Source organism: Hyalella azteca, unplaced genomic scaffold (genome assembly GCF_000764305.2).
Source record: "Hyalella azteca isolate HAZT.00-mixed unplaced genomic scaffold, Hazt_2.0.2 contig1302, whole genome shotgun sequence".
In the NCBI taxonomy this organism is placed as follows: Eukaryota; Metazoa; Arthropoda; class Malacostraca; order Amphipoda; family Hyalellidae; genus Hyalella; species Hyalella azteca.
The window spans coordinates 81,937-95,788 of NW_025931624.1; the positions used below are offsets into that span (position 1 = coordinate 81,937).

At 37.6% G+C, this 13,852-nt stretch overlaps 1 protein-coding gene across 1 annotated transcript in view; it reads left to right on the forward strand.

Moving 5' to 3' along the window:
* The window catches only part of LOC108665876 (nuclear hormone receptor FTZ-F1), a 65,990-nt gene extending 58,723 nt beyond the window's left edge, over positions 1-7,267 (forward strand). The window contains exons 3-7 of the mRNA XM_018152684.2: positions 3,360-4,030; positions 4,374-4,463; positions 5,073-5,241; positions 6,587-6,708; positions 7,056-7,267. Coding sequence (XP_018008173.1) covers positions 3,360-4,030; positions 4,374-4,463; positions 5,073-5,241; positions 6,587-6,708; positions 7,056-7,202 — 1,199 coding nt within the window. The 3' untranslated portion in view covers positions 7,203-7,267. The remainder of the gene's footprint in view (positions 1-3,359; positions 4,031-4,373; positions 4,464-5,072; positions 5,242-6,586; positions 6,709-7,055) is intronic.
* The last annotated feature ends 6,585 nt before the right edge of the window (positions 7,268-13,852 follow it).

The window sequence follows — 13,852 nt, forward strand, 5'->3', positions numbered from 1 at the left end:
CAAAATAACCAGACGATTCTTTATTTAAATTTGCTTCCACTTTATTCTTGATATTATCACTCGATGTAATGAGCTTGCATTAAAAATGCACCTGTATATCAGGCGCATTGTACTTCTTGCTGGGTTTGTATGTGGTACAGTATGGTACCACATACAACACTTGCTGGTACAGGATGTGGACTGTACGTTGCCGGGCATGCAGGGTAGATCTCAAAAGCATCCAAGTGACCTTTAGTCTCAGAAACCTAATCTCATCGAATTGTGGCCATGGGTCTGCATTGTGCCAGTAAATTAGAAAAAAAAAACGTTAGCTGCAACTGAAATGCTTGATTCCTTAATCTTTGATGAAATTATTTTTAGCAATTTTTATTCATTCATTCAACGATCGATTTTTGGAGAACCGTGAAATCTGGTGAGATTTTAAAATTAATTGCACTGAGCAGGCGAAATATTATTACTTTAGTCAACGCATGGTTGACTAAAGTTGAAGCACAAATTAATACGTTTAAATTTTGATAAAAAATATAGTTCGCGTTATATTGGCAAAATTTCTTCATGATTCTATTCAAGATTTCATTTCATTTTTTAAATTGTTTCGAGTATTTGAGTGTTTGACGCGTTTGCGAGAAAGAGATGCGAGAGACTCGGTAGCGTGGATACAACAATAAGGCAACATTCTAACCGGATGTGCAAAACAGCAAATAAATATATTTCATATTCTCGTCCGGTTTATGTAAAGAAAATAGTTTGTCAGATATTTGTGGGATTTTCTAGCATTGGTAGGACGATGTGACGGTAGCTTGGAAGCAGAGCCGTGGGCGGAAATGCCGGGGTAAGTGTTGCAGCTCCTGGAAAGGAACTCATGCGCGCGTCTTGGACCGTGACGTCCTGGAAGCGTGGTAATCCTTCTGCTTCAGTCTTAAATGTCCCATTGTTCTAGCCACAAAAATAAGTTTTCACGCGTTGTTTTTTTATTTTCATACCATAAAAATTACCGTGCCTTTCCTTATTATAAGGATTGCTGCGCTCGTTCTATGAATTAAAATTATGTTTTTTTTTTCAATTTTTATGTCTTTTTATTTTATTCTTGAGGAAGTGGTTCTAGACTCCTGTGATCATGTAAAGCTCGGCGTTGCGCAGGCTCGTTTAATCCACGGCTCCATCGATTATTAAGATTGAGCAATCAACATGAGCCACGGCCAATAAATTTCTCACAATAAATATGATATTTCAGTTGTTTTTCTTTTGTCAAGTGTTTAAAAGTCGATTCCGTAATTGACCTCTAAATCGTAATGACTCATCTTAGTTGATTTGCCTGATCGCGATGACATTCGGAGTATCGCTCGGCACGATGTGACCAGCATCGTGAAGCCAGCATCAAATGCCGCCTGCATGGACATATTCTTTAGTTAGATAGGTTCAGTGAACGATTTCCTGTGAGAGCAGTTCAAAATTGGCAGGGATGACGAGCTTCCTGTTACGTCATCATCACTAATCCAGTATTTTTACCTCTAAAAGTCAATTTGCTGCACGGTTTTAGGTAATCTTTAGATTTTATTCTGGGTGATGATAAAGTTTAAATTCTCTTTGAATTAATTTTTACGATCGATCGCAATGCATGCACGCTAGGAAATTATCATGCAGGGAAGTTGTCTAATGTTTTTGAGGTGCGAGTAATTTATGTTTTTAGTAAAAATATATTATGAAGAGTTTGAGCGTTTTCCGACTAGTGTGGACAGTAATGCATGATTCATGATGCAAGTTTTCTGTATAAGGATGAACACGAGCAGCTTCTAACGACGTCTCGTAAATTTCTAAACGTTAAATAAACTGGAATTCAGCATCATTCATTTATATATCCTCCCAACTGACTTCTTTCCTCGCTTTACGTGGTTAAGTTACAAATGTTATTATTGTGCTATTTTGGTCGTAATTTAGCAACAAAAAGAATATTTTTGGTAAGATTACTCGCACTTGCTCGCGAGGAGATTTCAGTTCCGCGTGGATACGGCATCGCCCAGTTTATTCTAGCGTGGCCTTGATTACTTCAGTTAACGGAAAGTGCGAGTATTAACTTATTTTCTCGAATGCAGTCAACTAACTGCACCAATGCGCGTTGATAACTAAGCGTCTTGTGCTCAGATGACTGAACAAATGACCAGTTTGCTGCATTGGTTTTTGAAGGCTTCTTGATATTGTTGCATATTTTTTCCAGTGTAACAAATCCTGCTAAAATTGCTGCCATGATGGAAACAATTATTTTACGACTGCCTTATTGTTTTAAAATGAACACGTTAAAAATTTAACTTAGGGCGCAATGTGTGAAGTTATACACAGTTGAGCTGTTCAAACTCACGCAGGAAATTAAATTTGTACGTCCGATGTAAAGTATTTGATGTAGACTCATTTATGCTTATTTTCGGCAAGAAAATGTTTTAGTAGTGAAGCGTAGGTAGATATTTTCTGCAAATATCTGTTTCTTGCTTACAGGTATTACATGCCGATGAACCTTCGATTGACTGACTGACTGACTCACTGACTGACTGACTCACTGACTGACTGACTCACTGACTGACTGACTCACTGACTGACTCACTGACTGACTCACTGACTGACTGAATTCTCTGACTGACCCATTGGCGGTTAGTTCTTCTGACATTTGCTGCCGCCCAGCAAGGGCCAGTTTGACCTTTCAGATCCGACTAAACTAACTCATAACTTACGAATGGCCAAAACTCAGCGATTGTATTAAATACCTATGAATTGCTGGCAAGTGTATTTTTTTAATAGTGACATGAGTACTGGTTTCAATATTACGAAAACTTTTCGTAATATTGAACTTTTCTTTTCGAAATTATTGAACTTTTCAATATTACGAAATCATCTTCTATAGATGCATGCTGTCTGATAAATTTTGCGTCAGTTATCAATACTTAGTCAATGAGCATTATTATCACCGCAACTCGTGTTCATGTCTTCAGTTACATGCCAGAGGTCTATTTTTATTCGGGACTGAATTAGATTTTGAAAATATTTTTGTATTAAGACCAACTTGCGGCATGCCAGTTTCTTCTGTACGAATAATCATAAATTTAAAATTAGTTATGGTCTTCGTTTCGAAGTTTTGCCTCGTCATTTTGGATCAGGATAACTGTCAGCCTAATTCCACTTACCTTTCCCAAGGGATTATCCTATTTTTTATTCTTTTTGAGCGTTATATTCTCAGCTGTTTGGAATACTGAATCGATTAACTTTTATTTTTGATGGCCGATTCATTTTAATTTTCATGACGCTGAAATTTGAGTTTATAATTTTTTATACATCTATGATTTATGTAACTAAAGTCATGTGTTTGACAGCTGTGCGGCAGGACCGGATGCGAGGAGGCAGGAACAAGTTCGGGCCCATGTACAAGCGTGACCGCGCGAGAAAGCTGCAGATGCTGCGTCAGCGTCAAATGACGCACCCAAATTTGTTGCCGTCTAGAAACGCGCCTGTGACATCAGGAGTCCAGTACACGTCACTCAGTTCTTATTCTACGGGTGGCTTACATATCAAAGAAGAGATCCAGAGTCCCTTCCTTTCTTCGTCTACCTCATCACCAGATTCCTCACCGGCACCTGTTAGGGTTCTTCAGAACTCCGGTGGACCGTCCCATCCCTCGCACAACTCCTCAGGACTCATTCTCGGCGCACCAGACAATATCGCTCTCTGGGTTGGTGCAGCTGGCAGTGGCGTAGGAGGTGGAGGTACAGGCGGAGGAGGAGGTGGAGGAAGCGGAGGTTCCCCGCAACAAGTCACTAGCAGATCTCTCAATAGAAACACCAATAGAATCCCCGACCTCGTTCGTGAATTATTGAATGCAGTTAACGATGCTGAATGGACCAATTCCCTCATGGGGCTTTTACAAAACCAAACTTATAATCAATGTGAAGTTGATCTCTTCGAGCTTATGTGCAAAGTCTTGGACCAGTCTTTGTTCGCCCAAGTTGACTGGGCAAGAAATTCCGTCTTCTTCAAAGATCTCAGGGTAAGTCTTCCCGTCTTCCCATGACTTTTTTGGTTGGCTCGACGTACACGATTTTTCTGTACTTTTTACACTGTACTTTTTTCACATTTTTTCTGTACTCGAAATATATATTTTTAATGCGTTTGAAAGAAGTAGTTGACAATTGAAGTATTAAGATCTTTAGGTCTATGTGCAGTTCACTTGCCGTGCGAATACTAATCGCTTACTTCGGTATTGTTATTAATTGAGGCTTTTATACGAACATCATTTCATCGTCATGAAGTTCTCCCTTATCATTACCAAGAATTTCATAACTCGGTGTTATGAAATTCTTTTCAATAAGTAACGGGATTTATTTTCGCAGGTTGATGACCAAATGAAGTTGTTGCAAGAGTCTTGGTCGGATATGCTCCTTCTGGATCATCTCCATCAACGGTTACATAACAATATAGCCGTGAGTGAATCATGCCGTGAATTATTTATGGAACATCTTATCCAAGGACATTACAATTATAGCCGCTAGGTAATATTAAAGTGCAAGTAATTCTATTCAGGAATTGCTGCCTATTTTCCGGCCGTAAATATCAAACTTCAATGAACTCCAGGAGACTCTGAGTTTCAGTAAAAGGTTGGGTATAATATATGTTTAGTTTTCAGTAAAGGTTTGGGTATAATATATGTTTAGTGTATAGTGTCACGTTGATTATTCGGTTACCGAAACTTTCAAACGTATTATTTTAATGGATTATTTTTCCTGTAAAACGTAATTTTACCAATTTATGGGTTTTAATTCAGAATTTTTAATTCGCATTCAACGCCGTGAGTAATAGAAAGACTGTCCTGTGTCATTTGGAATTCGTCTACCAATTAGCCGGCCATATCTAACTCGTATATGAGGCAACAATCTGAAATTCGTAATGTTAATCCAGAAATTCATTTCAAATTATTCAACAATGAAAAAAGTATTACATTATTTTCTATTAATTATTAAAAAGAACGATTTTTCTGAAGCTACATGTGTCTTTTGAGTTTTTGCTTTGCGTTAACTTTGTTGTTGTTACAGAACGACATGTCGCTCCCTAACGGCCAGAAGTTCAACCTGCTCAACTTAGCGCTGCTCGGCACTGATCAGTACGAGCAGAACTTCCATCAGCTGCTGTCAAAAATGGAAGACATGCAACTCGATGTTTCTGAATATATACTCATCAAATTTATTCTCCTACTTAACTCAGGTTGGTATCCGATTGAAATCTTGCTCGCCATCACTGCTGATACCAAACGTTAAAAATCACGTCCTACAATAAGCTTCATTTGACACGTTTTTTACAGAATCTAACGTTTGAAATTCATAATTTATTGCCTTGTTGACCTAGGGATTAAATCTCGTTACGCAGTTATTGTTAATAAAGATATTTTGCTTGACATTGCTATTCAAGATTAACCAGTAATGACCTGACTGGGGCAACACTCAGTTCATCGTCGCGATACGTACCTCATTTATCTTTCACCAGCTTACATTGTGGATTATCTTACATTTACTTGACGAATGATTTAACTAGCAGGTAGCACTTGCCGAAGAAATTTCAACAATTACTTTGTTGGAGAGTGTTGAGGTACTCTTTTTTTTTGCGCTGTCAGTGCTGTGCACCCCTTAGAAAATAGTGAAATCATGCTATCCATTAGTCAAATTTATTGCATTTAGTATTTCAATTCGAGAAACAGGGCAGTCTATTTTTTGTAGTTCATGTTAACAGCGCAATCCTTCACAAGGAGAAGGATTGATCTTTGTTTCACGCACCCACCCTAACTGGCTGCCGAGGTGGGATCAAATGTAGACAAACCAAGCTGTGGTCGTCATGTACTCATGTCGCTTGCTACTTAAACTTACGCAATTCATGAAAAACTTGCAAACCAAAAGTATTCATCTTTATTGAAGAACATTGCAAGTATTAACCGTTTTTCTCCGCACATGTCGAGTCCATATAAACTGAAATGATTAACATTGATGTAATGATGATATTACCTGCATTTTTCTCATCGTGTTACGTCGTGAGGAGGCATGCCTCAGATATTTATTGTTTGTTATATGTCATCTTTGCTTATAATTCTTGTGAGTTGCCTCTTCTGATGATCAACCTATTCAACCAACAATGAAATATCTTGACGTTCTTCATAAACTTGAAAAAATAAGCTTAAATTACAACAAGATGGAGTTGAGACGAATGCATTTCTCGATTGTTTCTCATACATTATCATATTATGGATTATACTGACGTTTCACATAAGTGTGCCTGCTGCGATGCATGACCATGCGATTTTGTGATTGATTTTCTTCTTCGATGCCTACTCTGTTTCACTTTTTATAGCGTTTCATCTGTACGTACTTCAATCCTTTTAAATGTCGTTCTCGCTCGGTGTGGTCAATTTTATGTAACCGTTATAACGTTACATCATTCCATGTGCTGCCAATTCTAACTAGCATCGCATCTTTATTCTATTACTATTCTGTTGCTGAAGTGTTGCGTGTAATATGTACATCAAGTACCCTGCAGATCTGACTTAAAGTTCACATTTCAGAGCCGTGCATCCGAGACAACAGACAGCTCACAGACCAGCAGAGCGTCGACGAGGCTGCCATGCAAGTGCGCAACGCTATGATGGAATATTGCGTCGTCAGCTACGGCGCCGCCACCGCCCAGGTCAACTCTCTTGATTACAATTGTTTATTAGTTCCATTCAAGTACGTGTAACTGAGTTAGTCATATCTCTAGTTTCTGAGCGACGTTAGGTGTATAAGACCTTCAAATAGTTGTACACAATTATTAAGTGAAATTAGATGGTTAAATACAATTTTATACATGTTAAATGTTTTTTGACGTTAAGAAATTGTTACTCCGATTCTGCGCCAGTAATCAACAGCCTTATTATGGACTGGTGCTCAAATTCAATAATATTCCAACGTAATTCTTGTTATTGCGTATCAATTATTTTTGGCCCCATGAGCAACGCAAAATACAATTGCTTTCAATGTCATTTCTCATTTCAGGACCGGTACCAGAAGCTGCTTTCGCTCATATCGGACATTCATTTTATTGCGGACAGCGGCGAGAAGTTCCTGTACCTGAAGATGATGCACAGCGGCTCGTCCACTCAGACGCTGCTCATGGAAATGCTGCACACCAAACGCAGATAAAACCTGCCCCAGCAGCCACCTTCTCTCCTCTTTCTTTCATAAACGTCCATCAATCTCATGCACTTGCTCATATTTTATGTAAAAACTTCTGTTAATTGAGCAGTATTGTTAATGAAAACATCAGTCCGAATTTTTTGTTGATATTTTTTGTGCTCTGCGTTCCCGAAAGTTATTGAAAATTATTTTTATTTCCGTCACGTGTGCTTGACTTCATTAGGACTCTCATTTTGCAGAATTTCTTTCTTCAGCATCTATATTGACAACTACAAAACTGGAATCACAAATTGAGAAATGCTAGAGTAGTATAATAAATTACTAAATATTATAACTCCCGGAATAATATTACGAAATGAGAAAAAAAGTACGCGGAGGCGAGAGCAAAGAGACGCCCAAAATTGGACGTTGCGTCTCATTGAGAGCGTTACAGTTTATCCCCTTCTGTTGTGGATACAACGACTGTGGCGACTCTGTGTAATGTTTTAAGCTTATGATCTTAACACTGTAAATAAGTTTTGGTTTCTCACCATGCCCTGGTGGATCATTCACTTTACCAGAAATTATTTTAGTTAAGATTGACTCGATGTCACATCTTTTTTTTTTTTTTTGTGTGTGTGTTGCTTTGTGATCTTTTATTGTTTATTAAAAGTGCGATAACTAAGAAGTGAAATTCGCACGTTCTCTCAGCACAACAACAATATACTGTAAATAGTGAATCTGTAAGCCCATGATGATATTTGAAAGCTTTTATACTGTTGCCAAAAGGCTTCAAAATTTTGCCTTGTAGTTTTAAGGAATGAAATGAGTTACCTCCGGTAAAGTTTGAAACTGCTAGAACATTCAGCAATGTGTGTCACTCCTTGATCTCAGCGTGCACTTTATTACTATGTTAGGGTTAGAGATGACGGCTCTTCTTGGAAGGTTTGTTTTGACAACCGTTCAGTTATTCTCTACGGCCACATAGGCTCGGCGTTTGTTCTTGCTTTCGTCCGATTGGGTGATGAGGGTTGGTTTTGGTTATCGTCAATTACAATTGAAAAATTCCTTTTACCTTCAAGGAATAGTGGCGATTCTTCGTAGAAATGGAGGATAACACTCGGCATTTCTTCAGGCCTTTTCATGTCAATGATTATCTAATCTAATTCATGTTCATGCATCCATGAATAATAATTTTTTCTCATGTACAGTTGAAAATAAAATCTTTCGATTTGCTTTTCATAATTCGTTTTGAGAGATACACGAGTTTTAGCACTTAATTCAGATGAACGCTTCAATAATGGTGCCTTTGATTCTCAGTTGCTTTAGGAGATCTGCTCTCTTAGTTGTTACATTTCATGTTCAATCTCCTAGCGACCACTGGCAGTGAAGGAATACCTCGATCGCATCTAAAATCCTGTGAAAAAGAAGAGAATAATTCAGGGCCTGCATATACTCCAGTTGTTTGTTCTAAAATTGTTATAAGAAATTTATTGTTCATTAAATAAGGAGATTCCCCTGCTTTGGTTCGTTCTGATTAGGTTCTTATACAATGTGCAATATTATTGGCTACCTCGGAAGCCCTAATTTGTGTGATGGTCTAATTCTGTTGAGTCTATGAATTATTGAGAGAGAAAAAGAGACTTTATCAGAATTGTTTTACTGAAGCTTTTCTAGTTTGATAGTGAATCTACAAATTACGTTGAAGAAATTATAATTATATATAGATAGTTATTGTTATTATGTGCAATCTGGAATAAATTTGCTATTCCACTCTAGATGACACAAAATTACTTACTTAAATGTTATGACTAACTAAGCAGAATTTATTGACTTATGTATTTGGGATTATGTATTTTATGATGTAAAATTGTCTAAAATTCACTCAATGTTACTGGATTTTCAATCCTAGTGGATACCTAACATGTTGTTTTGTTATGATAAAATCCACAAAAATGACTAATCTGCGGAATTAGCTCGAGTATAATCTACAATGTGTGAAATAATTCATAAGTGGCATGTGCTGCTTACGTGTGTATTTTTCGACTTGGACCCTCAATACGTTAAATTAGACATTGAGTTTTCATCTCCTTGCACTTCATTAAGTTTCTGTGTGCAGAAATTCTGTATAGCCATGCTGTGACATCCCTCCCCGAGCGGCAGTTTGTTTGTTATTCATTCTAGGTTGTGTTTCCTCATGCAAGTAAAAATGTTGACAAGTCTCTATGTTTGTTGACGCTTAAATAGCTTTATTTCGTACACATCCATGCGATTCTGATAGGTCTGCATGTTTACATTCCAATTGTTTCACGAGTTGTCTTGCGGAGAGTTCTTTTCCACATATGAATATTTTATATTGTTCTATCTACAACTTAGTACTTACGCTTACCATTCTTCATCAATTGCTTGTCTAGCTGTGGTGAAGCCTTCTTCTCCTCATACTTTTGACTAAGAAATGCTTGAGAGTCGCAGTGTCTGCTCTCAAGTAAACGTTTAGCTTAATAATGATCCGTCTCGAGCTCCTTACACACTGTACATCGTTACCATAAGCTATAACAAAACTAAGAGATGCGTGCACCGCATTTAACCCTGTGGCCTGGCACATCTTTCATGCAAGTGCAAATTTCGATCCATTCTCATACGAAAAGATGGTCGCGATTTATAGTGTACAAGGAAAGACAAATTAATGTTCGCAAGTGCCTTTCGCGTTATATTGTGACTTAGCATATAGCTATTTAGGCTTATTCTATCTTTCCTCTACTTTATCTTACGTTCAGGTGTAGTTGTTGTGAGTGTAAACAAGAAAAATTGATTTGAACTAAAGATTTTTTGACCGATATTAGTATATATTAAATTGTATATAAATTCAGGTATGAAACGGTAGGTTAATTAAACCATGATCCTTTGACGTACAAACTGGCTATTGCAAACATTCATTGTTATACAATATCACTGAACATTGGAAAATTTACATGTTTCTAGAAGCGAGTTTAGATGCATTTTCAATTATTACATATGTCCAAAAGCTAAAAAAATCTTTATTCGAAACTACATGTTCAAAAATCTCTATTAGGAACATATTTTTATCAGAACTTAACTATCGCTCCACGTCCCACTACTAACCTAAGGTCCTATAATTCTATTGCAGCTAACTATCTTTCTTCTGATGTATTAAAAAGATGAGTGAACGTTGCAACGTAGACGCTACATGAGCCGAGTGATAAGTTCCTTGGATGTCATACTGCTATGTACAGACGTTGAGTTGGAGTAGCAAATTTATATTTTTTGATAATGGAATGTGTTATCTTAATCGGTAGTTTAATAATGTAGAAGAGTAAAGTTAAGCACAAGTTGTCAATAATTAACTTCATAAAATATGCGTACGTTGGCCCTCTATTGGAGACGGTCCCGCTGTTCACCTAACCTCCTCAAAATCACCAGCTATTAAAATCACTATTCAGCTGGTATATTCATACGGAACGGAATAAAAAACCTCAAATCCTAAAGAATGTTTGCTTTATTATCAGCGTTTCAATTAGAAGTTGCCCGTCTCTTCCATTAGGTTTAAATTACAGTGGCAAATTTTATGTCGTCCTCGACATTTTTAATCAGGACTTCTATTGGAACATCGGATTCGTTTCCCTTGATATTGAAAGCATCTGATTTAATGCAGTCATTAATTGTTACATTTCAAAGTTAAATGCAAATTTTTGCACCATCAGGCTTGCAAGCAATGCAAATCGACTATTCGTATAATAATTAGTTTAATAATTCGAGTGTTCGTATTCGCGACATAGCAGGAGCGTTGCATTCATTAGTGTCTAGCATCACAACGGGTAATATTTCTGCAATCTTAAATCTTAGTTTCGTACTCCTTCTATTTGAACAAGCGATATTTGGTCCATTTGTGAGATGCAGTTTTTGATTGTTACCTCTGCCTTGTGTCCTGTAGAAGTTATGACTGCTTATTTAATCCGATCGAATTGGTACATCTTTCATAAATCATGGCTGACCTGCATCATTTACTGTTTACTGTATTATTCATTTCCATGAATCTTTAATGAGAATTATATTCTCTTCTATACTTAGATTTATTTCTGTATTTTCATGCTGCAAAAGATATCTCTTAAAATTCCCTGCGTCATTTTCTCTTACTTTATAGAATAATGTCGAGCATTTACCACCGCAGCCCACCACGAGTGACATTTGATAACAATGCAGGATGCCGCGTGGAGTGACAACATCCAGGCTTTAACAAAATAAATGAGTTTATTTCTCCCCGTGAGTGACCACTCGCTGATAATACATGTAAATATTAATAGCTTGTAAGCCAAAATCCTTTCGAAATGTTCAACTGTAAAAAAATCTTTAACGTTAAGAAGAAACGCTCTATAGCTGCGTGGACATGTATGTTTTTGACCGCCTGAAAATCCATTTCTAAAATTGATATGTATATTTGAGTGACAAGTAAGGCTACCATAGAGTACATTATGAATGTCCATTGAAATAAAAGTGTTTTATTTAGATAACATGGCTCGTTACTATCCTAGTGTTTCTCCTCTCGGTTGAAGCGATTGTTCAAAGAATATTCTTCCATTCTCTTCCTCTCGACCTATATTTGTGCTCCTATCTAATTTAATAAAATAATTTGGGTCGAAAAAATTCGCTCCAACGTGAAATGCGAAGAGAACTGGCGGTAGGGCAGATACATCTTGCATATTATTAGTAAACATTAAGCGCAAGTAAATTCTAAATTCTTTGTTGCATTTTTTATTCAAGGCAAAATGTAATTCATAAATCTGTCTTTTATTTCATAAACTCATTGTTTGAGTTATACGTAATGCCTTCAGATGCCGGCAATCGTCAAATTCCGCCCATTTTAAGCCGCGGTTGAAACAGCATGCACCACTTTCCGTATTCCTGCAACACAAAAACGTTTGTCAAAGAAAACCTATTTAGTCATGACGTGTCGGCGCATCACCCATCAAGTCAGAGAAGCCGCGCAGCAATGGATGAAGATTGGAGAATACACCGAGCCCGAGGATTAGGAGAGACAGTGTCGATCGAACAGCTGCGTAGTTAGGTTGGTGTCGCTCCGGTACTTCTGACATTGCGCGTCACTCGCGCTTCACGATCTGCCAATCGCACTTAGGAGGTCATAAGCCTACAAACTGCTGTGTTGTGATAAAATGCATATTATTTGTCTGTGCTTAGAAGGATAATATACCTTCTGGAGTTGGGAAAACAAATGGTCTTGAAGTGAGGTCCAGTATCGAATATTTTACCCTCAGCCACACCTGTGACCGGGAGCACTGAGTTCGATTTAAACTGTATTCAAGGCGGGCCAATAATATTATGGGTTTTCGTAGTTACTTCATAACGGCGGATAATCAAAGTTTACTGTAGATTATCTTGTGTTATGCGAGACTCGGAATAATACCACAAAAAATTTGTCATGTGAAATGTGAAGTGGTTAGCCGCTCATACATACGACGATTATTTAGTGAAATAAAAAGTTGGTCTGAGCGTTGGTGAATATTGGATGAAATTAACCCAAACCTCATTTATTCTATTATAAATCAAATGTACAATGAAGGCAATGCGATCGTAATTGATATCTCAAATGATTTGGACACTATTTCGTTGTTTGTTAAGAACTCTGCAGACTTTGTTCGGGGAATTTGTCAGAAAGAAAATAAGTACAATTATTACTCAGATTCACGAAGCTCGGTTTTGATTTCAAGTAACGCGATGTTTTTATCCCCTCGTGGCAGAAGCAATAAGCACTCATAAAACTCGTGAATAAACATGCAGCGCAAAGATTATGCTGTCTCTCACACTCTTTGATCGACTTATTCAACTCGAGCTGACACACAAACCAAGTTTTCTGGTAATATTTATAAACATGAAATGAAATACTTCTTGTTCGCACTATTAGTAAAGTTTTTTGTTGGCCAATAAAACTTAGTACCTACTGTAACTCTTTAATGTCATTTTTTATATGTTTATGGCTTGCATGATGTCAAAAAATGTGAAATAGCACGCACAAGACTTTTCCAGATTATCAGCGAAGCCTAATAATTTAGTTGATAAATAATAATGTAGCTCATGAAGAATTGTGCACTCCGTCTATAGAAGCTACCGAATTATTCATTATCCGAGTCGCGAAGCCAATTCTCAATTAGTTGATACATATTTACTACCCAACAATCGAAAATCTCATAGAGTCCAAATTAAGCCGAACAAATACGTGAGAGACGCACTGAACTTCACACCCCGGTATTTCGTACCTCGATCACTCCGTTACTTTGGGTCTATTCATGGAGTTCGAATAAAATTATTATTATTACCTGATTATCTCATGAAAAGTGTGCGTCGCCAGTCCTGCGACGCTGCAAATGGTATATCATAAGTGGCTGCATAACTGCTCGGTCGCCCCCTGTTGGGAGTTGATCGATACCGCCGCGGTGCTGGGCTTCCAACCTAGTCACCGCCGCCCCAATGATGGCTACGACGCACGCGAGTCTCGGTATGCGTCGTATGCTTTGTTTAGATGCAATTATGGATGATATTTGCACCCAGAATAGCAACCATGCATTTTTTATCGACCACTCAAGCTTTGTAGCACGCGAGTCTTAGTATGCGTCGTTTGCGTTGTTTAGATGCAATTATGGACG